This window comes from Daldinia caldariorum (genome assembly GCF_022478825.1).
Source record: "Daldinia caldariorum strain CBS 122874 unplaced genomic scaffold F4812scaffold_13, whole genome shotgun sequence".
In the NCBI taxonomy this organism is placed as follows: Eukaryota; Fungi; Ascomycota; class Sordariomycetes; order Xylariales; family Hypoxylaceae; genus Daldinia; species Daldinia caldariorum.
Window position 1 is genome coordinate 830,879 of NW_025953049.1, and position 22,230 is coordinate 853,108.

General features: G+C 45.0%; 7 protein-coding genes across 7 annotated transcripts; 2 read left to right on the forward strand and 5 right to left on the reverse strand.

The window, feature by feature from the left end:
- Window positions 1-500: 500 nt before the first annotated feature.
- Window positions 501-2,287, reverse strand: F4812DRAFT_98540 (homoserine kinase). The gene is made up of 4 exons (XM_047939608.1): window positions 2,216-2,287; window positions 1,604-2,134; window positions 1,186-1,484; window positions 501-1,124 (listed from the first exon to the last, which is right to left on the reverse strand). The coding sequence occupies exons 2-4, from the start codon at window positions 2,025-2,027 to the stop codon at window positions 783-785; spliced, it is 1,065 nt and encodes a 354-aa protein (XP_047788469.1). The 5' UTR covers window positions 2,028-2,134; window positions 2,216-2,287; the 3' UTR covers window positions 501-782.
- A 432-nt stretch (window positions 2,288-2,719) lies between these two features.
- F4812DRAFT_98561 (ferric reductase like transmembrane component-domain-containing protein) lies at window positions 2,720-4,955 on the reverse strand. Its single transcript, XM_047939610.1, has 3 exons — window positions 4,035-4,955; window positions 2,932-3,961; window positions 2,720-2,873 (listed from the first exon to the last, which is right to left on the reverse strand). Exons 1-3 carry the CDS (start codon window positions 4,761-4,763, stop codon window positions 2,755-2,757), a joined length of 1,878 nt encoding a protein of 625 aa, XP_047788470.1. The 5' UTR covers window positions 4,764-4,955; the 3' UTR covers window positions 2,720-2,754.
- Window positions 4,956-6,695: 1,740 nt separating this feature from the next.
- On the reverse strand, window positions 6,696-8,845 carry F4812DRAFT_436126 (S-adenosyl-L-methionine-dependent methyltransferase). Its single transcript, XM_047934821.1, has 6 exons — window positions 8,321-8,845; window positions 7,986-8,242; window positions 7,544-7,889; window positions 7,336-7,471; window positions 7,238-7,273; window positions 6,696-7,152 (listed from the first exon to the last, which is right to left on the reverse strand). The coding sequence occupies exons 1-6, from the start codon at window positions 8,498-8,500 to the stop codon at window positions 6,869-6,871; spliced, it is 1,239 nt and encodes a 412-aa protein (XP_047788471.1). The 5' UTR covers window positions 8,501-8,845; the 3' UTR covers window positions 6,696-6,868.
- A 2,849-nt stretch (window positions 8,846-11,694) lies between these two features.
- F4812DRAFT_98854 (MFS general substrate transporter) lies at window positions 11,695-13,614 on the reverse strand. The gene is made up of 3 exons (XM_047939613.1): window positions 12,873-13,614; window positions 12,711-12,801; window positions 11,695-12,658 (listed from the first exon to the last, which is right to left on the reverse strand). Exons 1-3 carry the CDS (start codon window positions 13,408-13,410, stop codon window positions 11,812-11,814), a joined length of 1,476 nt encoding a protein of 491 aa, XP_047788472.1. The 5' UTR covers window positions 13,411-13,614; the 3' UTR covers window positions 11,695-11,811.
- Window positions 13,615-14,149: 535 nt separating this feature from the next.
- On the reverse strand, window positions 14,150-15,703 carry F4812DRAFT_98852 (uncharacterized protein). Its single transcript, XM_047939612.1, has one exon. It carries the CDS (start codon window positions 15,255-15,257, stop codon window positions 14,319-14,321), a length of 939 nt encoding a protein of 312 aa, XP_047788473.1. The 5' UTR covers window positions 15,258-15,703; the 3' UTR covers window positions 14,150-14,318.
- A 1,916-nt stretch (window positions 15,704-17,619) lies between these two features.
- Window positions 17,620-19,889, forward strand: F4812DRAFT_98883 (uncharacterized protein). The gene is made up of 3 exons (XM_047939614.1): window positions 17,620-17,853; window positions 17,924-19,829; window position 19,889. The coding sequence occupies exons 1-2, from the start codon at window positions 17,801-17,803 to the stop codon at window positions 19,524-19,526; spliced, it is 1,656 nt and encodes a 551-aa protein (XP_047788474.1). The 5' UTR covers window positions 17,620-17,800; the 3' UTR covers window positions 19,527-19,829; window position 19,889.
- A 701-nt stretch (window positions 19,890-20,590) lies between these two features.
- Window positions 20,591-21,549, forward strand: F4812DRAFT_98914 (uncharacterized protein). The gene is made up of 2 exons (XM_047939615.1): window positions 20,591-21,095; window positions 21,148-21,549. Exons 1-2 carry the CDS (start codon window positions 20,733-20,735, stop codon window positions 21,307-21,309), a joined length of 525 nt encoding a protein of 174 aa, XP_047788475.1. The 5' UTR covers window positions 20,591-20,732; the 3' UTR covers window positions 21,310-21,549.
- Window positions 21,550-22,230: the final 681 nt, after the last annotated feature.

Sequence of the window (22,230 nt, forward strand, 5' to 3'; positions counted from 1 at the left end):
CAAATCACACGATGTTTCTCTCTCGCTTGCAGCAAAGAAAAAAAAATTAAAAAAAAAACCTGTTCGGATGTTCCCGCTGCCTGGCAACAAACGATACGATATTTTCACATGATAGCGTGTGGCTGCTGTGCGCGGGCAACCTGCCAAATCAAGAACTATAATCCTTCAAATATAACTGAACTGCCGCGCCTGATTGAAAACACGGGAAAGCCGGCATGACGGCATGTTACATCGAACAAATTTGACATTCCCAGATTCATGGAAAACAACACGGCAATATATAATAGAATTTAGCTGACCCGGTTTCATCTTGTTCTACACCGCAGCCATGCTGCAGGATAGCACCTACCTCGCCATAGACAAATTGGAGTAGGAACTCGTCGTCTACTATTGGATGTCGATTTGGTCCACTTCTTGGAAAGCCACGAGAATGTGCCCGCTAATTATTCTCGTGGTATCGACATCAGGATTTCGAAAACTCTTTTTGCGTCCAAAATTGAGCAACCTACAAAGGATAGCCAAGAATCGGGCATTTATACAACTAATACAACAATAACCGTGGGTCAACGGTGGAGGTATATTATCTATTTTTAGCCGCACACCTCCATCTAGAATTCCAAGTTCTCCTAAGCTACCGCTGGTGTTTCGGTTAAGATAAGCTTAAATTTTGAGATATCCTCCAAGATTCTGAGTCAATCTCCGCCGTTCGTTAATCTATGGTATCATGACGCGCCGTGACACGAGTATTAAGCTAGAAGTTCACGTGTCGATCAGTTCGGCCCTCACGAGCGGATAACTTTGGTTCCCTCGGCGGGCTCCAGGACTAGCCATTGGCAATCGATATTTTCCTTGGTGAATCTGCTTATAATCTTCTCGGCAATCTGTTCGAAGTTGCTGGTAGCCAACGCTAGAATCGTAGGCCCGGCACCCGACAGGCAAACTCCCAGTAGACCTTCCTGGGAGCTTGGCGACATGGACTCAACGATCTCGCTTAGCCCAGGGATCAATGTCTGCCTGTATGGCTGGTGTAGCTTATCTTGCATGGCGAGATAGATTAGGTCAGGATCCGGGGGCGATTGTCCTAATGCAACAGGTAGCAACGCTATTCGTTGGAGGTTGAATGTCTGAAGTGGGATCAGTATATCTGTATCTGTTGCGCGTCTTAGACAGGAGTTTGTCACTTACAACGTCCTGCCGCGGGTACTCTTTTGGAAGTACCTCTCGTGCCTTGGCTGTAGGTACTTGGAAATTAGGCACGATGGCGACAGCCTTGATTTCCTTGGCCCATGGGAATTTAATGTGGTGACCAATACCGTATGGTGGTTCCGGCGGTCGCTCGCCGGTATCAACACCGCCTGCTGGCGCCGGGAGTACTTCACTCAACGGAATCTCGACACGAGCGACATCCTCAGGTGTCAACGGCTTTAGGTATGTACCTACAAATCCACCAAACAGGGCAGCACCGACGTTGTCAGGATGGCGCTCTAGACAAAGGTTGTTAGCTTTCTACACTCTAAGACTTGAGAACAGCGGGGGGGACGTAAATGCCAAGTCGAAGACTGGCACGTGCGAATCTAAGGAATCAAAAGAGGGCGGGTTATACCGATCATGAGGCAAAAGTCAAAAAGCCGATCATCAGTGAGATGATGCAAGCCTCCGACTTCTTTGCCTAGCATTACACCAGCAACGACGGCAGCACCTGAGGAACCAAGACCACGACCCAATGGAATAGGGTTGACGATGTGCACATGAGTCTCAACCGGGAACGCCCGCTGATTATGGCATCGTAAGACATATAGCGCAACACGGGTAATGAGATTTGCGGATGGATCGAGCGGCACATCGTCGGAACCTTCGCCTTGACCTTCATAGGTGATACGGCAGTTAAGCGGCTCTTGAGATGAAGACTTGGTGCGGTCAATGGTTACGCGCAACTCAAGATAAATGGACAATGCTAGACCGATAACATCGAAACCGGGTCCGATATTGGCCGATGAACACGGCGTCCGGATTGTGAAGGATTCCATGCTCGCGCTGTTTATAAGAAGAGATCTACGTATGGGTATGGGTATAATTCCGGTGTGCCAGGATGACGAATTGTTGGACGGACCTCTGGTGTAAGAAGGTCCGTAACCTAAAATTAGAATCGCCTAATTAAATGATGGAAGAAGAAAAAAAAGGATCGTAAAAGCCAATTAGGTAAGTAGATAGGTACCTTGTAACCTAAGGAAGCAGGTAAGCTATTTAGAAATATTCAACGTTATCTCGTACGATGTTAATATCCCATAAAGAAGCTAGACTCAATGAGTCTGGCCTCAAAATCTTACTTTGCTGACCGAGTTGGAAATTTTCAACTTTGTGCTAAGGTCAAGCCCCGATGACGGAGCTCGTGTGTTAGTGTAACACGGCTTGTGGCCCGGGCTGACATAGCTGACACAGGGCGATTTCCAAAGGTGCAATTCCGCGATGGGGTCGATCCATCGCGGGGTAGCTGCCCTAACGAGGCAGCTTCAACCTTGTGATTGGCCTAAGGTACCTAAGATACTTCATGAGGTACCTTTAGATGGTATAATTACTTCTACGCTGTTTGTCATTCTCAATAATTTCCAATTCTTTGATCCAAGGCTAATATTTAATATTATACTCATCCACTCAGTCACCGAATTGTATTGCATCCGTATATAAACTATTATTGCGAAATTACCAAAACAAGCAAAATATATGGTAATGACCCAAACTCATTCACCATCCAACTTACCAACCAAAAGACTCCGTGTGCAACGTAATAATCTCAACATCTCCAGCAAGAACTTTTTTCTGGGCAGTTGATGCTGCGTTTGCCAAATCGGTTCTCAGACTCTCCGGCCCGCAACCTAGAATCGACCAAATTAGTTCATATTCTAGGGACTCATTCTCGTGAGTGGGACTTACCTAAAATAAATGACCGTTGTTCTGTGATGAGAGGAGGAAGAAGTGTAGGCAAGTAGGGCCGTTGGTTATGCACTTGCCCTAGCTTTGGGCTTACCGTCATCGTACTCTTCTCGTTCGGTTTACTCCCAGTCACTCCACTATCTGAATTTTTATCAGAGTCCACGTTTGACACCGCTCCGGCGCTTGAATTTGTCACGAAAAACTCCACTTGGATCAGATCCGGATGAGCGTTGACGAGTGGTTCTAACTCCTCAGTAACCCACTGTATTTGATTGGCGTATCTGACCATCCATACGAGGTGGATACTCTTGGTCACAGAAGTGCCTTCGGCGATGCGCTTTGCCGCATGTTGAATCCACGGAAGACATGCGGAAATTCCACTGCCTCCAGCAACGAAGATAAGCGATTCGTATAGTGCGGGTACATCCTCAATCAGTCCACCATACGGACCATCAACATGGACAGAGATAGAGCGACTCCGATTTTCCTCATCGTCATGATTTGCGACAGATTTAAGCAAATCTAAAGTCAGTCCATGACGAGCACGGACATAAAAGATCATATCTTGTGTTTCTGAATCTAATCTCACTCCCGGCGTTTTGACCTTGGGTAAATTTGCAATTGTGAAAGGGTGGTTTTGCAGCAAGGACAAGTGAGGTACCCGCAGCCAGCAGTGCTGTCCGGGTCGCCAATTGAAGTCTCGTGGCGCAAGAACGGTCAACTTTGTCATACCGCCTGGAAGTTCTTCAAGCTTCGCTGGGAACCCTTGGAACCAGCTTCGGAAAATGCTGAAAGTCTGCCACTTGTAAAAGAGGCGCACTAGACACGAAGCAAGCCATATGGCAAGTGTCGACCATAAGTACACCCATGAGTCCTTCTCCTGCTTCGAGTGCCAGAATAGCAGTCCAAGGTAGACTACGTACATGGGAATGTGGAGTCGATAAAAGAAATTATAGAATCGATGGCGAATCCATGGGATGGATATCACCACAATACCAACGAGTATTCCCAGTGGCGGGGTTCCCGTATACTGCTCGAGATTTCGCGTCAGTCTTCACATCATTCTTTCGGTAACAGATACTGATGGGCGGTAAACCACATACCTCCATGCCGCCAGGTTTATAATACTGCTTCCGGAGAGCAGCGGGTCCACCTTCTCTCAGGGGCTGAACAATGAACGGCACTGTATGGACAATACTCAGGAACAAACACATATATGATACCCAGCGGTGGAAAATATTCAACTTTTCATGGCTGATACCAGTGAGCATCGTGATGAAGTTGACCTTGCCAGCAAGGGCAACAATGATAGGTGTCAAAGCCTGAGCCATCAACCCGGTTCGTACAGCCAAAGGAGGAGATCCATAGCCTCTCCGACCTCGATAGTAAGGGTGGACCAAGAACGTCATTAAGAGAAGGAACAACGATGTTGCGGCGATGAAGACAGATGCTCCGAGGGAAGGAAACCCAAAGTAATCGGCCACACGGCCTTTGAGGTGTCGGTAGTTGATCGCACGAAAGATCGCAAGTACTTTACGCGTCAGTTTTGCCTTTCTAGACCTAGCAGCTCCGCGCCGTGCCCTACGGTTCCGATTCAAGCGATAAGCATAGACGAGCATAGCGACCCCGATAGCCGCTAAGTAGTACCAAGTGGTGTAATGGCCATACTCATACTGGTGATCGTACGACACTGCCGCCTGCGAAGCCTTGTGGGCAGCCGCGAAAGCATCGCAAGCATCGCTATTGCACCGCGGATCTGAAAGAGGAAGGCTAGTTACGTTTTCCGAGGTAGAGCTATCGCCCATAGGCATAGACATAGACCGCTCCGTCATCTTGGTGGACCTTGAAGGGGCAGACGTTGGACACTACTATTTTCCATACGAATGAAGCAAAGATTTGGCAAGACACTATATACCACATCGTTCGTAACGACTAGTTCATTTTGTATTTGGTTTTTCTTGCTATGTAATACGTGTGGATTGATTTGAGCTGGTATGGTCCGGTTAATTAAGGCAAAATGCACCCTGTATGAGCAAGTATTCGGAACCCAATTACAATTCGGTCAAACTATTCGCAAGGCACTACAGCACTATACTAAATTAGGAGAGATGGAAGAAAACAGCACGGTGTCTCTACGGATTGCTGGGCTTGAGATACCATACATCAGAAAGGGAGGTACCTAACTTAACGTAGAAGAACGTCTTGTTGAACTCGAACTTACAACGATGACGGTATGGCACTCACTCTTTCGCGTACGGGTATACGGCACAGCGCGAGATGGGGTTCGACCAAAACTGAATAGAGGTAGATAGTACAACTGCGTTCCCCTTTAAACCCTTCAAAAAGCAGTAAGTATACGGCCATGGGAAGATGGAACATCAAGGCCTTATATATTAAGAACCCATTATGGTAGTAAAGGTTTATTACCGTAAAAAAAGGATTGCAAAAATGCCCAATCCTCACATCTTCAAAGCCGCGCCTAAGGACACACAAGCCGTAACGGTCCACATAGGTTAGGTAACCAACTCAAACCTGCTCACTCCTATTTTTAACCCCTGTCCCTTGTTATTCAGCCGAGCTTCCACATCGTTCGCGCCCGAGGCGGCAGCTGAGTATCTCGTTCTATCCCAATGGACTTGTACGTAAAATTTTATTTAGGTATTTAACAATTTGATTTACCGAAATAGAGAGGTGTGTCGTAGGTATCTCATATTTATATAATGCAGGCGAAGCTTTTTTCGGTGGAACGGTTGGGTCCATTTTTGGCCGTCGGGAAATATTGAATTCTTGTCCTGGGTTAGGTACACTGCGTGCATGCTACTGTGTGCGACAACAAGGCGCGGATCGTTAGGCTTTCTGGTTGGCGACAAGGCGTGTCGGAAGTAGAAGGTTCGTATTATTAACTTATATTGCGGTTCTACGAATTATTATGAGTATGGGGAAGCTATCAGTAACTACAGTTTCCCTATTTTCAGGAGAGCGGCAACAATTATCACGCCAACATATACGGAAATGGTCATGAGAAGAGTAGCGCATCGGCACCAGAGAGCAGCGCCTATGAGATATCAGTAGGTCCGTCTACTTCGTGAAGACTAATAAGAAACTAGGAGTTAATAGAAATAGATGCTTTGAACTAGTACACTACCGACTTTTATTTCCTTGCATCTTTACAACATGTTGCCCTAGAGGAATAGTGTGATTGACCTCTTCCTTTGCACCATGCGGCGTGACGAGTGCTGGTAGAAACTTAACGCTATGTTAAGCATGGTGATACTTGTCGGATATTATGCGTTGCTCTGCTGTATTACCTGAGATGTTCTGATTATAACAAAAAAAAATCAAGAAAGGGGAATTCGGGGACTGGAGACCGGTTAGGCACGGGATAAAGAGGATTTGGGGCATATTTTCATTGTTACTTGGTAGATTGGAGGCATATTTATAGGGAAGAGCCACATTAGAATCATCTTTAAGATATTTAACACCTTGGGAAATGTTGGTTTGAACAGAAATCTTTTAGCTTTTAGGGGGGCATATAACCACAAGTATGTAATTCATCGACATTAGGTATAAGGAATATGAGCTTTTTAGGATTGGGTAGAATGAATCCCTAGGGCTTCCATAGCATTGGTTCCACATGTAGATACCTTTGCATGGTGTAGTGATGAAATTCGGCTATTCCGTTTTATTCTTAAGAATAGGGAGAATAGGGTTATAAAGCCAGGGGAAAGGTCCTGGGTACATGGAAATTCTACTATTGAGCTGATCATAGGTACCTATCTTAGGCAGTTAAAATTTCTTATAATTCAAGTTGAGGTCTATTAAACATCTACGTGAGATATAAGTTTGTTGAAAACGCCAGTCTGCGTGTGCACCAGTCTGATGTAATAATAGACATGACAAGGTAGGTAAGTGACTCTCTATCTATAGCACGCTTCGTTCAACTTGATACCTTCTTAGCAATGATAATGCCCTCCCTGGTTTCTTCTTCGTAAAACACGATATCTTTGACTTCCATTCCTACTTCGGCCAGTAGTTGCTTCCAGTGACTCTCGGTCCTCGCTTCGGCATTAAGCATTGCGAGCATTGTCAAATCTAGTTGCGTCTCATATCTGTGAGCACCGCGGTCCGGTAATACGATCTCGTCGATAAGGAGCAAGGAGTCTTCATCCATAGCATCTCTGACGTAACCGAGGATGGTTCGAGAATATCTATCAGGCCAGTCTTCAAGGCGAAAGGAAATGCATGGTCAGCTGACGATATACTTGGAAGAAACAAGCTGTGTAACAGGTAGATTTCAAATACTTACTTCGTAAAACGCTCCTGAAATAATATGATGCCGCACCTAAACTCAAGTAATTAGCCGTCATCTTACCATCGCGGGTTATTATTACAAGTGACACCCACCTTTCACTGGCTGGCCCTCGAGGAAGTTAACACTAATCTTCTCAATACCAGGTTCGAGTTCCGCATTTTCTACCACTTCTTCCAGATCCTCCAGGATAATTGTTCCCTTTAGATCCGGCGCTCGCTTCTTGAAAGCCTAGTCCTTATGTTAGCTCCGTTGTAACTTGGGTACCTGCCTCCCATAGTCATTCAGTGACAATCGACTCACTTTGCATTGGTGGCCGATGCCGCCTCCAATATCCACGAAGGACACCCCCTTTTCTTCCCCGCCTTCCTTCCCGGCGGTCACTTTCTTGAGCGCGCCACTTATCTCGTTTATAACTTCCGGGCGATCCAGCCACGTCCTCGTCCCGGTCCGGTGCGACCCCATAAAGATGTTAAAGTGCCTCGCGTTTTCCGGACGGGTTTTGAGCCAGTCGAAGAACGTGGCTTCTTCCGGGCTCACCCTATTGCCAAGGGCGAATGCCGTGTCATTCTTTGCATCTGGCGGCTTGTATGCATGAACCCGCAAAAAGGCGGGGAGGTTAACCATGGCAACGAAGCAGTTGTCGACCCTGGTAGGTGGTCAAGATTAGCTGCTTATTGTGGCGTCCTCGGGTTCCCAAATAAGGGAAGGCAGGGGGGAGGGAGGAAGGACCCGGGTATCTTACATAGATGCGACCCCCGCGCTCTGCCCGGTTCCTGATAGGTTATCTCCGAAGTGGCTTGCCGCCCAAAGTCCGACGTCGACTTCGCGAACCATGCTTAGGGAAGCCAAGTATCTGAGGATGCGAGCCAACAATTTCCTATCCGGATCTTTACCTGATTTCTCTGCAAGTTGCTCCGTTGTTAATGGAGTCGAGGATTCTTTGAGCGTGTTAAAAATGTTGAGGTCTACTGCAACCCGAGCCGCGGGGGCTTCGAGTCCCTTTGATAAAAAGTTGTTAGTTGTATGGGGTTCTGGAAGCTATTATAGCCATCGATTATATAGGATAGGGTGTCATACATTGTATAAGATTCGCTGGCAAGCTTCTTCAGATGTTTCTAACTCCGGCACAAGTTTCTGAATCGCCACGAGCAGCCTCTTTCGAAGTTGATCCTTTGATAAAACATCTGGGAGTGTGGACGAGGGATTGGAAGCTAGTCTCTCTAGGAAGAGCACTGTTAACTCTAATGAAGTTCCCATATTGAATGTCAGGCTTTCTTTATACTCGAACTAAAGACGGTGGTTCTAAAGTTAAGATATAGTCAAGAGTATTCACTTGTCTCTCAGCTGGACTTTGTGAAGATAGGGAGTACAGAATAGCTATTTATACGGATTTCACTACTAGACGGAAGAGTATATTTAACCTACAAGCATGGTTACTATACTATACTCACCGTTCGGCGTCGCTGATGGTTGCCCATGCCGACCGGAGGCTCGCGCGCATCATGCCGATATACCTATAGACGCGAGTCGTCGGCACCGAAGTTATTAACTACCTACGTATTCTGCCCAGGTAGGTATAAACCGGTGTAATCAGTAAGCGATCCATGATTGGGCATCCCGTGGGAGCATTCGCAGCGGACCGGGTGGGGCCAAAGGAGTGATGGGCAGAGAGATACGCAAGGTATGATGCTACCAAGGTATGATACTACCACATCCCAGTTAGAAGAGATGTAGGTATATGAGGTATATGAGTATAGGGATCTACGAGCCTCGTTGGTATGCCCTACGCATGTTAGCATGTGCCGCGCAGTAAGAACGGCACATGTGACACCGCGGGGAAAACTGGTAATCTACGGTTTAGGTAGTCGACATGATATTCTCACTGCATGAAGACTTAATTAATACTTGGCTTACTAGATGGTACCTAAGAATCCCAACTGCCCAGATTTTTCACGGGGAAGAATGGAATCCAGTCGGAGGCATCGCTTCGATAGCCATCCTCTTGGGCGTTGAGACATTCATACATCTACCTGGATAGGTACGAGTTACTAAATAACTTATTATTTATTGAGTCCAACATTGTATTGCACCCCTCCCCATCCCAGGCCACAAACGTCAAGATATCAGGTAAAGGGCGATAAGTGAGCCTTTTTTTAGGTAGGTACTTGCGGCTGAAGTTCTGGTAACTCAATATAGCACCTACCATCAATGTTGATACATTATATCAATGCATCTAGGTATTCAACCTGAAATTTACACCTTGCTGTTAAATTCTACATTTGAAACTGAACATTATCTATTATCCCATGGACCCTTGAACAGGGGTCTAGAACTACCTACCCTAGGTTAGGTAGGTATCTATAACTGAGACAGCTCTTGTATACTCTCTTAGAACTTCTTAGAAGGTTGCGTATACTCCGCTCAATTCAGGAGCTCATACATACCTTATGTAGGTATCCTTTCGATCTTATTATGAGTGCCCAAATCCTATATTAGGAACCTAATATCTGGTATATACCGCCACCCCCCACCGTATGATGTTTTCTCATCTAATACTCTAAATGCCCCTCATCCGACATCTGAGTACTAAGTCTTTCGTATGCTAATAATCAATAATATACTTCCATGTGCTTACCAGTTTAGATGACTCCAAAACTTCATATTTCTTCCAACAACACGACATTAGATTATGTACTTACTGTACTACAGTAGCATCTGCTCTCAAACTCTTACTGAATCGGGCCAGTCGGTTCCCAACTACTTATTTCCGGTAGACATGAGCTGAGCTTGCTTGACCTATAATGTTAAAGACATAGATGGAAATACTTCCCACCAATCAATCTTCCAATACACTTTCTTTTTGATTGGGTACCTTACAGGTTACATGTGCTTTGGAACCAGGCTACTCGGCAGTTTCAAATTGAGTGTAGCAGTTGTGAATGGTTAGATCACAGCTCCTTATACCACTCAATTGTTGACGACGGGTCGGCTTTTCCCCACAGCCAATCAAGTCAATCGGTGCTACTCTATAATCATGTAAGCTATGCCTGTCGGTCCCGAAAAGCCGTGTTGTCAGAAGGATGGCGGGTACAAATAGGATCATGCGCCAACGCATATATTACAACACCATAACATGTATATAAGCTTAGATTTTTTTTCTGGACAAGCGGAAATGCAGCACATACCTAACGTTAGGTAAGAGAGCTACTGAACTAGTTACAACTATCAGCTTCGTGGACGATTCTATGATCGGCATGATGATACAGCTTTACAACTCCCTACATGTAGATGCAGAGGGACTCCGTCGGTCTACCTTGGTCTATTATTATGTGAGAATATTGTGTAACTCACAACGATGAACCGATAGGTAAAGTGAGTGATTGAGGCTGCTCTATGAGTATCATGATGCGGGGTTTCCATAGTCTGTCTCAGTTGCGTGTACATACGCGCGTATCCATGCGGTCAATCTGCAGTTGGAAACTTTTGCGCAGAACTATGATGGTTGATAGGGGAGATTGTGACAGAAATCATGACGACATGATGGGGCTCTGAATAACTTCCATAAGATGACAAGGATTGTAAATATTGGTATCTGCAGCACTTACAAAAGTACTGGCCTCCTGGCGTACTTATCATCTAGATACCTACCTCTTACACACAAAAAACCCTGTAATCTAACACTGTAGTTCAGCCTTACAGGTAATTTGTAAATATACAAAGTCACGATTTGCCTTTCATAGGATAGGATTGGGTTGATTTTATTGTATAAGAGGTACTTAGGTACTTTTCATTGTCGCTTATTTCTCCACAGGTCAATGCAATGATCGCTAATACATGTAAGTAGTTGGAAAAGATACGGAGCATTCGTCGTTTCCTTTAACTCGTCATTACAGAGCGAAGAAGTGACAGGATGAGATTTCGCGATTGACACTTAAAATCGAGCGGTATAATAAGCGTGGTTTTGGCCGAACTTTGCATCAAGTCGTGGATCCAAAGGTAAACAACATATAAGATATAAGATATAAGATAATAGTACGCTTACGTTTGAAGCTTATTGTACCAGATATCGAGGGTCATCGAATAGGTCGACGCTCCTTTACCATTCTTCATTAGTAACACACAGTATATATGTCTTTAACTCTCCAATTTCTGACGAAGCATACCGTTAGTGCCGTATGAGCCGAGCTTTTGTCTTATGGCGTAACATGTAAGTAAGCAATAGACTAGATTCAAAAACAGATAGATATTCAGAGCTTGATAAGGTGGGCCTAGAAGGTATAGAAGCAATAAAGTTGCTTTGGGGTTCTAACGTAACCTACCTAAGGCAAACAACGAAACGGCTGGCTTCTAGGCGCTTGAACCGGGTTAGGACTAGCTATCGTGGATGATCTTCTATGTATCCGTTGGTTCCACCAGTAGTTTATGTACCCGACATGAAGAATTAAAGAAAAGGGGCTAAAACCTGTTTTTATCTATCATATAATCTTATTGTGTTTCTTAGATATCGTTAAATATGCTTGAAGCTCAGAAAGCCAACAGACCTATACATGCAATATATGTCCTCGCAATTAATGTTGGTACTTATAATCCGGTACTCTGTCCGAGAAGTCGACGGGCCCCTGAACTACACCCTCCAGAATTTGCGCCTTAAGCACCTCACGACGATAGTATATGTGCCTAAGAACCCACCACAAACAGAACGAGATGCATATAGCACAGAGACTCCACGCGTGACCCAGAGTATAAGCCGGAGCCATGGTCTGTGGGTATATCTGACCAGAAATTATCCCACCCAGATTTCCCATAGCTAATGTAAGTCCAACTGAGGCAGCTCGCTTACCATCGGGTGCGGTATTAGTTGACAGCCAGGCTACATTCGCACCGCCCATAGTCCATGCACAGGTTGCGATGAGAAAGCATGCGAAATACTTCACTCCGACAGAAAGATGGTTGCCTCCGAGGAGCATACCGTACCCGACCGCCCCGAGCGGCGCGCAAATAATGCATGCGAGGAATCGCCGAGAGAAACGATCTGATAAATACCCACACACACCATAAACGACTGAACCCCAAGCGAAGACTGGAATGCTGAGATATTGAGATTGCTCAACACTAAAGTTGAAGCCAAACCGCAGGATGATTGGCAGGAAAACACTGAAGCCGTATAATATCGTGAGACACATGACCTGAATGGTGGCGTGTACCCACGTCTTCACGTCCTTAATAGCCATATTGAACTCGGTGCGCGTATAATGTCCTTGTCCCCCGCTGTATGCTTCGGTCATTTCCGCCCGCTTCCTCATCACAGCCCGGTCGTCCTCATTAAGGAAGTAGGCTGTGGTATAAGATGATGGTATGATGAAGTAGCAAGCGGCACCTATCACGACAGTTGCTGAGCCTTCGATGATGTATAACCTAGCAAGTTCGCATTAGCATATGATCGCGGCTCTCCTAATCCGATGCTTACCATCTCCATCCCGGATATCCAGCGGCCCCATTCATAAACAAGATACCGTAGGCGATCAAGCCGCTAAACGCACTGGAAATAGCCGAGGAGACTATTGATATTTATTAGTTTAAGGTAGGTATATCACCAACTCAAAGTAAAAACCACTTCAACAAAACTTACTAAAAAGGTAACTAATCCTTAATCCAATCTCATCCCTCTTGTACCAGTTGGCTAACATAAGTGTTAAGCTGGGCATCAAACATCCTTCGAACATTCCCATCAGCAAGCGACACGCGACAAGGTCTCCAAAGTTCCTCGCGAAGCCATTTCCCAAGCAGCAAAGTCCCCAGCAAGCCGCAGCCGCAGGAATCACGCGGTTGAACCCCACTCGCTTTACGATCAGCGCAGCCGGGAACTCCGATAGTATGTATAGCGGGTAGAAAAGCGATACGGCGGTATTAAGCTGCGTGCCCACGAGGTTCAAGTCGGTGATCATGCCCTGCGTCGCTGCGAACCCGATGTTGCCCCTATCCAGGAATGAGATGAGCTGCAGAACAACGAGAATTGGACATATATAAAGGTCGAGCTTCACAACCACGCGCGCCTCGCGCTTCTTGAACTCGGCATCTTCGGCAGGTGTAGCTGTCTCGACCTGCTGAGTCTGCGGATCAAGCTCCGGCTTCGCGGGAAGGTCCTCGGACTCGCGGTGGACGCTCATTGTCTGCGATTTCGATATCGAGATGGACTTGACGGAGAATAATCCACGGAGCTAAACATGGACAGAAAAGGGAATACTTTTCGCTATATACCGAGGTACGATGACATCTACGAAATGGGAATCAAGCTAGCCCGACGTCCCATCTAGTCTGGTCGGGAGTAGATTTTGATCCATCGCATGTCGGCATTTCCCCAATCCAACCTTCGTGGCGCGCCAAGGTTGTGTATGCCACCCAGCGCGTAAAGGCGACAATTTAAACATTCTGATACACCTATACGCAGAAAATAGGGAGTATCTACGTACTCTATTTGTATTTTTAACCTCCTTCGAGATCAATAAGATCTTATGCTATCTTAGGTATCTACGCAGATAGGATGTATTATTTAGTCTGACCGAGAGAATGAGAATATGCCGTTGACTTCTCTATTCCTGGTTCCAATCGCCATTACGACCCCGCATACAAGACCAGACAGACGCCTTCCCAGAAGCACACACTATAGAGAAACGATGCCAATAGGGACTGGTTTCCTGCTCCCCCATGTTTGGCAGTACAGCAAGCTCGGCAGCTGAAGTTGGGACCCCATGGGGTTGGTAAGTGTGTCTGCGGCTTCGTATTATTGGCTCTAATTAAGCGTGGTCTTAATAGTAGGCCTAGATGTAGGGACCCTTTTGACGGCGCAGAGCTTCTATTATCGCTATGAACACCTAAAACACCCAATGCCCCTCTTGTCTCTGCTATGAGTTGCTCCAGATATCGGTTCCTAGAAGTTCATCTCGTACTTGCAACCTAACAATGCAGGCTACCTCATAACCATGCCAAGACACGCACCCCGTAAAGAGTAATAGGGCTGATATAAGCGACTCAAATACCCATACCACCCTATGAGGCCCTTATCTTGAAGTTTCAACTACTCCTCCGTAATATATTCCTGAAGATCAGTCGTATCGTACTGGATACTAGAATGCGTGTCCCCCATCCGTGCGAACAGCCCCTTAACCCATCTTTCTCTCTCCTTGCTCATTGGGAGCTTCAGGAACACCGATTCGGCGTCATCGAGCGCGTATCGAAATTTGGCTAATCTTCTAATAAGTATCACGAGAGACAGTCCCGCAGTTTCGAAAGGATCTTCATTCTCCTGATCTCTCGCACTGCTGCTCTGTTCTTGCGAATATGAATGTTGTGCCTCTGTTGGCGAACCCTCAGACGACTTGAACTGCGTCGTTATTGAAGATACCGATGGTGAACTGCTGACTGATGCGGCCTCGGGACCTTTCGGAACGTTGGGATCAGACATACTCAGGAAGGGAGAATGGTTTGACGGTGTAGATCTGATAGAGGTCTGCAATTTTGGACTGCTAAAGGACGAAATACTACTTTTGGCCTCTCCTTCGCGGCCTGACAAAATTGCATTCTGTCTAAAGTCGAATATCTTGCTTTTATTATAATTCATCGGGTTTGACCTGGTAAGGTTAGCATCATTCACTAACGTTTTATAGGATTCGATCAATCCATTCTGTGCCATTTTATCGGCGGTGCTCTTCAGCTTCCTCAGCACCTTTTCCATAATCAAGCGGTGGACGCTCTCCCCGTTTTTATTGCGTATGTCTTCATATCCGTCGAGGTCAAGACGGAAAAGCAGCAGCTCAAAATTGGTACTCTTGTAATTAGGGCCGAACGCCCTGAGAAAATCTATGAAGGCTTTGTTCTGGGAGTTATCCCACGAGAACCGTACACCGGAAACTAAGTCTATGGCTCTGGTGGCTCCCCACACGAGCGAATCAGGCGTGCGAACCAAATTGCCATTCAATCCCCAAGTAAACGGGGCATGGGGAGATATTGGTGCCATGATCGGAGGTTAGTGATAGTCGAGCTTGTTCAATGGCAGCGTATAGATGGGTAACTATCGGATATGATAATGGTAATAATGACGATGTTCTCACTACGGATACAGGGAGGTAGATCTCTTATATATAGCTAATACTATCTAATTGAGATTGAACTCTGGCAAACGTTGTCTATGTCACGTCGCAGAGCATGTAGTAGGTAAAACAACTTCGTTGTTCCGCAAGGAACTCTAACTACAGTTGCTTTGAAGCCAAAGCTATATACAGAATAACTCCTGACAGTCTAGATGTGACAAGGGCTTGGAGTATTCAATTTCAATAATAATTTTCTAATAGTCTCAAGGGCCATGGTGTCTTCCTTTCTTTCGAAGTGCGAGACTCAAGACTATTTGTAAACGTTCTAAAGTACGTATTTTACAACCTAAGCGCCGAAACATCTCCGCGTGATACATTATACCCAATAGTTTCCCTTACACCTATCCTATTACTGCTGTTGGTCGCCTTGAATATTCCAACGGCTCTTGGCAGCTTGGGCCGTGTGACACTAGAACACCCCAGATACTCCATGTCCTGAAACAGTTCTTAAAGGTAGTTTTAGAAATACTATTGATCTGATGTCTAAGATTCTTCCGAGTGACATGGAAAACACGTATTACAGAACGGATACGTAGACGGCGGCGGAAGATATTATTAGTGCTGTATACACGAGTTCGATGCAGCATTTAAGGGGTGCAGCATTTGGATTAAGGAAACGGCTAAGACAACATAAATGATAGTGTAAATAAGTTTCAGGCGCCGATAAGAGGTAACCTATTGTGAGTGGTAATACCACCCATGTCAGATAGACTGTAATAGCAATTGTGCTATTAAGGAATACACTTTTGGCTCAGCGGTGTATCTGTCACCTATTCCGATGATTGTCATATGCTAGAAGAGAAAGAAATAATAAAACTTTATAAAGTTTTCTAAAAATTTTGAAATGCTTACCTGGGTAGAAAATATAATGAGAAGTAGCATGTGTTGTATCTTTATTTTTGCCCGTTCATTGTTAATTAAAGCGTACAATACATAATAGTAATCTTTGGCGTGCTGTCGTTGTTAGTTGAATATAGGTGGGCATTAAGACAGCACAAAGCCTTAAAAGTGTAAGTAAACTTAGGTAACTCTTTTCGGCAGAAATGCATCTTAAGAGTTTATACCAACCTGCAACTAACAACCAAAAGATGATAAAGACCAATAAGATGTACGGCTTATGCTGATAGGTGCATTTAATCAATCCGTATTGTACGAAAGGATCAAGAATGAATTAGAGAGGTATAAATAATACCTCAGGAAATTGAAGTAATACATTTCATAAGGGATGTATGCTGGCATCCTCAATTATCCGAGACATCCCCAGCAGGTTAAGTGAGGTGTGAGAGCGAATAGGAATGAGCAGAATCCTGGAATACGGTTGAGCATAGCTGCCACTCGGCAAATGACGTAAAGTTGAGATACAGACACCCTAAGGCTTATAAAGGAAAAGAATAAAATAAAATATAGATTTATGGTATATTATGTATGAAAAAGGTTTGACTTTTTTAAGCCTTTAAAATGCGCACTTTTTTATTAGTTAAATTTCATAACGCTTATAACATATTTCCCATTTATAAAAAATATATTTTTACTTTAATTTTTAAAATTTAATTAATTTAATATATTTAATATAAATAAATTATTAAGTTTTTAATTTTAATTGATAGTTGTGTGACATCGACACGTAGGCACCTTATCGGGGATAAGGTGCCTTATTGCCGATACTGGAGGAAGGAACAATGTACCCACTATTACTGTATAAAAGGACATCACACTGCTAGTTAGCCTCAGATAGATTCTTCCTTCCTTAAACATCATTAATACACCAGTCTCACCCCCATTGTTATTGTTTTACTTGTTTATTGCTTTTACCATACGTACGTACCTACCAACATTAATGTTTTTAATAATATTAATTATAAAAATAAATAATAATTTATATATTAAAATATAAATAATTTATTATTATAATTATAAAAAGAAAAATTATTATTATTTATATTAAAAATATAATACTTATTTTTTAATTAATATATTTAAGCTAAAAGCAAATCCCTTATACTTTTAAATACTTTTTTAATGCATAATGTACTATCTTAAGCGCAAATATGTTTTAAAACATAATAAAATATAGTAAAGCATCTTTGCAATTTAAATGTACCCCACCATTTTGAAGGGTGACCCTATAAATTTTGACCAATTTTAGGGCATTTGCCGAGTGGCAGCTATGCTCAACCGTATTGGAATAAGCGGCCCACATCATGTTATCTTCCATTACAAACTGTAACCGCTACATTTACCAACTCCGATGTTTCCAACCTTCAATTACCTACGTCTTTACTTGTTTATGTCGTAACAAGGTACCTAACCTAACCTACCTAGTAACAACGACAACCCAAAGCTGTCATTGGCTGATTACCATTCTTGGCTCCTATCGAAGCAAGTTGAACCTCTGGATTATAAACTTCAGATGGCACCTCGCGCAGTTAGATCCAAGGTAAAGTCGGGATGTCGTACTTGCAAGTGAGTTAGTTATCCGGATGTAAGCCTGTAAGCTTCACCACCTCTAACCACATCCTCAACTCCGCGAAAGGGCTCGAAAAGTGAAATGTGATGAGGGCAAGCCCGTGTGTTTGCGATGTCATTCCACCGGCCGCGTCTGCGAAGGTTACGGAATATGGGGCGGGGGCGGAGGCGGTAATGATTATGGTCGCCGTCCAGTTGCCTCTAGCGGTAGAACCCTAACGTCTTTCTACCCCTCAGCCCTGATAAAAGCGGCGAACCAAGCAGAGACCCAATGTCTCGAGTGGTTTGCATACCGAAGTACCTTAAAGCTTCCAGGTGTTTTTCGTTTTGAATTCTGGGACAAGCTCGTATTCCAAGCCGCTTCGACTGAGCCAGCCGTCTTACATGCCATTCTCGCTTTGAGTTCGGCACATAGGAGAGAGGGGCTTGACTTCAATACTTCTATAGACGTCGCTACGGTTGAACAGGAACATTTCGTATTGAAACATTATACTAACGCGATAACTCATCTCCAACCCCATTTCGCCTCGAAAAGTAACTGGTCGATCCGTGTCGCACTTATCGCCTGTCTCATGTTTGTTATAACCGAGTATTTTCGAGGGAACTTCCTAACCGGCTACAATCACCTTCAAAATGGCTTGAGGATTTTGAACGAGTATAGGGCCCGCTCAAGTGCCATTGGTCATTACAGCCTGTTCCAGGAATCATGTTGCGATCCAGCAGATGCCTGGATCATTCAAGCCTTTATTAGGCTTGACGTGCAGGCCAAGTTCCAATGTCAGGGGTCACAGTTTTTGAACATCACACAGGAGGATTGTTCCCGCGATAGCCCAGCCATCCCGCCAATTTTCCAATCTACCAACGAGGGAAGACAGCTTCTTGACCGAATAATTAACCAAATATTCTACCTGAGCCACGAGTGCCGTCGTCAAGGTCAATTTGTGGATTCTCTAAGTCTCCTTTCCAGGCAGCAAAATCTAGAAGCGAAACTTAATTCGTGGTATGATGCATTCAAAGCGTCGAGAGCGTGTCTGCTGACGAGCGAGATCACGCAACGCACTGCAGCTTATATACTACTCGAAATATATTACACGGTAGCTAAGATTATGATCGATACTTGTCTTAGACTAGAAGATCAGATGAGATATGATATGCACACGACGGCCTTTGAGTTTATCATGAACCAACTGGACTACATACTGAATCTCTCACTAAACCAATCATTAGCACACGTGCTACACTTTTCTGATGCGTCCATTTCGATAGCTGATCTAGGTGCTATTCTTGCACTTTACTATGTGGCTCTGAAATGCCGGGTACATAGCATTAGGCGCAGAGTCGTCAACTACGCAATGAGAATATCCCATCAAGAAGGAATATGGAATTCCCATCTGGTAGCACGAATAATACAAGAAGTCATAAATATTGAGGAAGATGGCTTCTACAATGAGTCTGAGGTAGTCGAAGCAGACAAGAGTGGACGACAAGCAGTCTTGCCGGCATCACACCGGTTACATGACATTGAAGTACAGCCACCTGACGGCCGTGAAGGAACAGCTATATTACGGTGCAAGAGGAGATCCAACGATTCTAGCTGGGAAGTGATTACTCGGGAACTAGTATTCGATATGGAGAATCGTTGCTGGGTGAGTAAACCTGAAAGAACGTAAAGCTCAATTTCTAGACGCAGTTTCATGAAAAAGATATCTTGCAGTAATTCAATACGTATAAGGGCTTGATAGACTTGCGGTCCGTTCTAGAACGCAACCCAAAGGTCAGAGACGCGTTGCATTCTTGGTTTTAACCTAGGTCTAAGTACCCACCTAGACAAGGTTATTTTCGACTTTCTAGAACACTGTCGTAAATCTACTTCATTGTCGTATTCTCGTCGTATTGCAACTCTTCTCTCGCTTTAGGATTTTCCCCTAAAGCGAACTACGCCTTCGTCTTCTAACGAGCGTGCAACTCAAGCGGTATGAATAACAGCTTTCATATCAACTGTGGTCAATCAAACTAACGTCGACTTATTAAGCTGCTCTAGACCAACTTGCTATTAGGAGGTAGCTATAAGATAGGCACGAGATAGTCATCATACCTTAGGTACCTACCTAATTCTGTTATTGTGGACCGAATTCGACCGACGATACGGACATCGATCAGATTCGGTTACCTCCGGGTTCTTTATCGTTCCATCGTGCGCGGTACATGGCCTCCGATGCAACTCGGTGGACGACCAGTGATGTACTTCCCTAAATTCTTGAGAGCACCCCTGCCGCAAGTCAATTTATTTTGGTAGCCAATCGTGGGTCATCCCCCACCAAGACGTCGCTCATGGTGTCGTTGTCTTAATACCAAAAGTTATTACAGGGTTATTATACAGCGGTTTGTAAGCGTAAGAATTCATGCGCCGTACACCCCAAACCACCAAAACGTCGCCTACACCAAGACGGGTAATACCCAAGATTAGGTTGGATTATGTTGGGCTGGATATCCACGTCCAACTCGGCCCCTGGAAGGCTATGAGCGGTAAGGACATGGTGAGGACAATGCAAGACATTCAGTTAGCGACATACTGCCCTGCCATGAAGTAATATATCAGGTAGGTGGATCGGATTAGCAATTGCTTATCCCATTACGAAGCTCAGATCATTAATAGCATGATATACTAGCTATACAAATTCGAACGCGTGACATCCAGCGCCGACATGGGGTCGCTTTACTATTTCAAGTGACCCTCATATTTTGGCAGTCTGCTTGATTATATATATGTCCATGGCCAGGCAGGTTATAAGGTAGTTAATCATCAGACTATTCACCAATATACTTACCTTTTCTACAATCCCTTACCTGCCCGCACACAGTCGACACCAACCACCATGAAGTTCCTATCGTACACCTCCTTGTGCGCCCTTCTCGCCACCACGGCTGTCGCTCAACTCACCGATGGCAAGGGAGAGATCCACGTCGTCAAGAGCACCAGCCTAAAGGATGCCTTGCCTGCAAACTCTATTGGATGTCTAGACGCGAAGGGCGGCTTTACCGAGACGGACTGCGCAACTTTCACAATCAGCGACAACGGTCCCAACACGCTGTTCCTTTCTAGCGACGCTGGTAACTGCACATTCTCGGACACCACACAACCTGCGAACACGGACAGCAGGTACGGCTCCAAGGCACATGCCTTCGTCTGCCGGGAGGACTACAAAGTGGCAAACGTAGATGCCTTTTACGGCATTGATGTTCGTTCTCTTGCCACACGTTTGCGGGCATGCACCTACTAACATTCACTAGGGACTCGACAACTTCCTATGCCGTGGAAATATAGACTGCTTCTACGATACCAAGATCGTCGATGGCGCCGCATCACCTGTGTGGGAGTTCTTTTGGGGCTCTTATCAGTATGGGGTTCCCGCTGGCCACACTCAGGTCATGTGGTACTGGAACAAGGTCTAATCCGAGGCTATGAGGATGTTACCTTGCATTAACGAGTAGCGAAAAGTTTGGAGTTAGGATCATATGGATGACCTAACCTGGGGTATCTCGTGATATCTTAAGTTGATCTCTGGTTTGGCACTGGTGCTTTCTGCTGGTAGGGTGGAGTCTGTGAAGACTTTTGTTTAAGCTTGTGCTCTTTCGTTTAATCTAGCAACCTTGATAAATCGACTATGTTCAGGCGCACCTTAGCCCAATAGTGTTTTTCTATCAGATAACATTCGTCGTGAACATAGTGATGCCATTCTAGAAGCAAAGACCACCTTTCCTATGAATGCTTGACCTCGGAATGTCCGGGGCGAATCCAGCTAAATATATCTCTGTATATACCACATAATACTCCTGAATGGATTTGCCAGATATACCCCAAAAATCTACCTACCTGTATTCACCGATCACGCCATTCAGAGGAACAACGACATCAGGTACATGAAGCTATAGATGATCATATCGATCTTCCCACCTCCCTCCTCCTTCCCTCCTACTTCCTTCGGGATACTAAAAATAGGGCACTCATCCCCGTCCTGCACGGGCATCAAGTTGAACCGGACACACGAGGTCCACATTCTCCGGCTCCAGCGTTCTTCTGCCGCGTTCTTCTGCCGCGTACTTCGGCCGCGTACGCACGTGGGAACTCTTCTTCCCCCGTCGCTGCGGATGAACTTGTCTATCGCCCCCCTCAGCCTGAAGTAAAGCCGAATTAGCGCCTAGTCTGGCTTATTCGTAATACCAAATGTAAAAAGGAGATAGAGAGAGATATAGAGAAAAAGCAGGCAATCTCACCGTCCGATACACCTCCTCGAAATCCTCCACCGCATTATCCAAAATCGCCCCAACCACGTTCGGCGCCGTCGCGTCCTTCCGCTGGAAATGCTGGTCCGC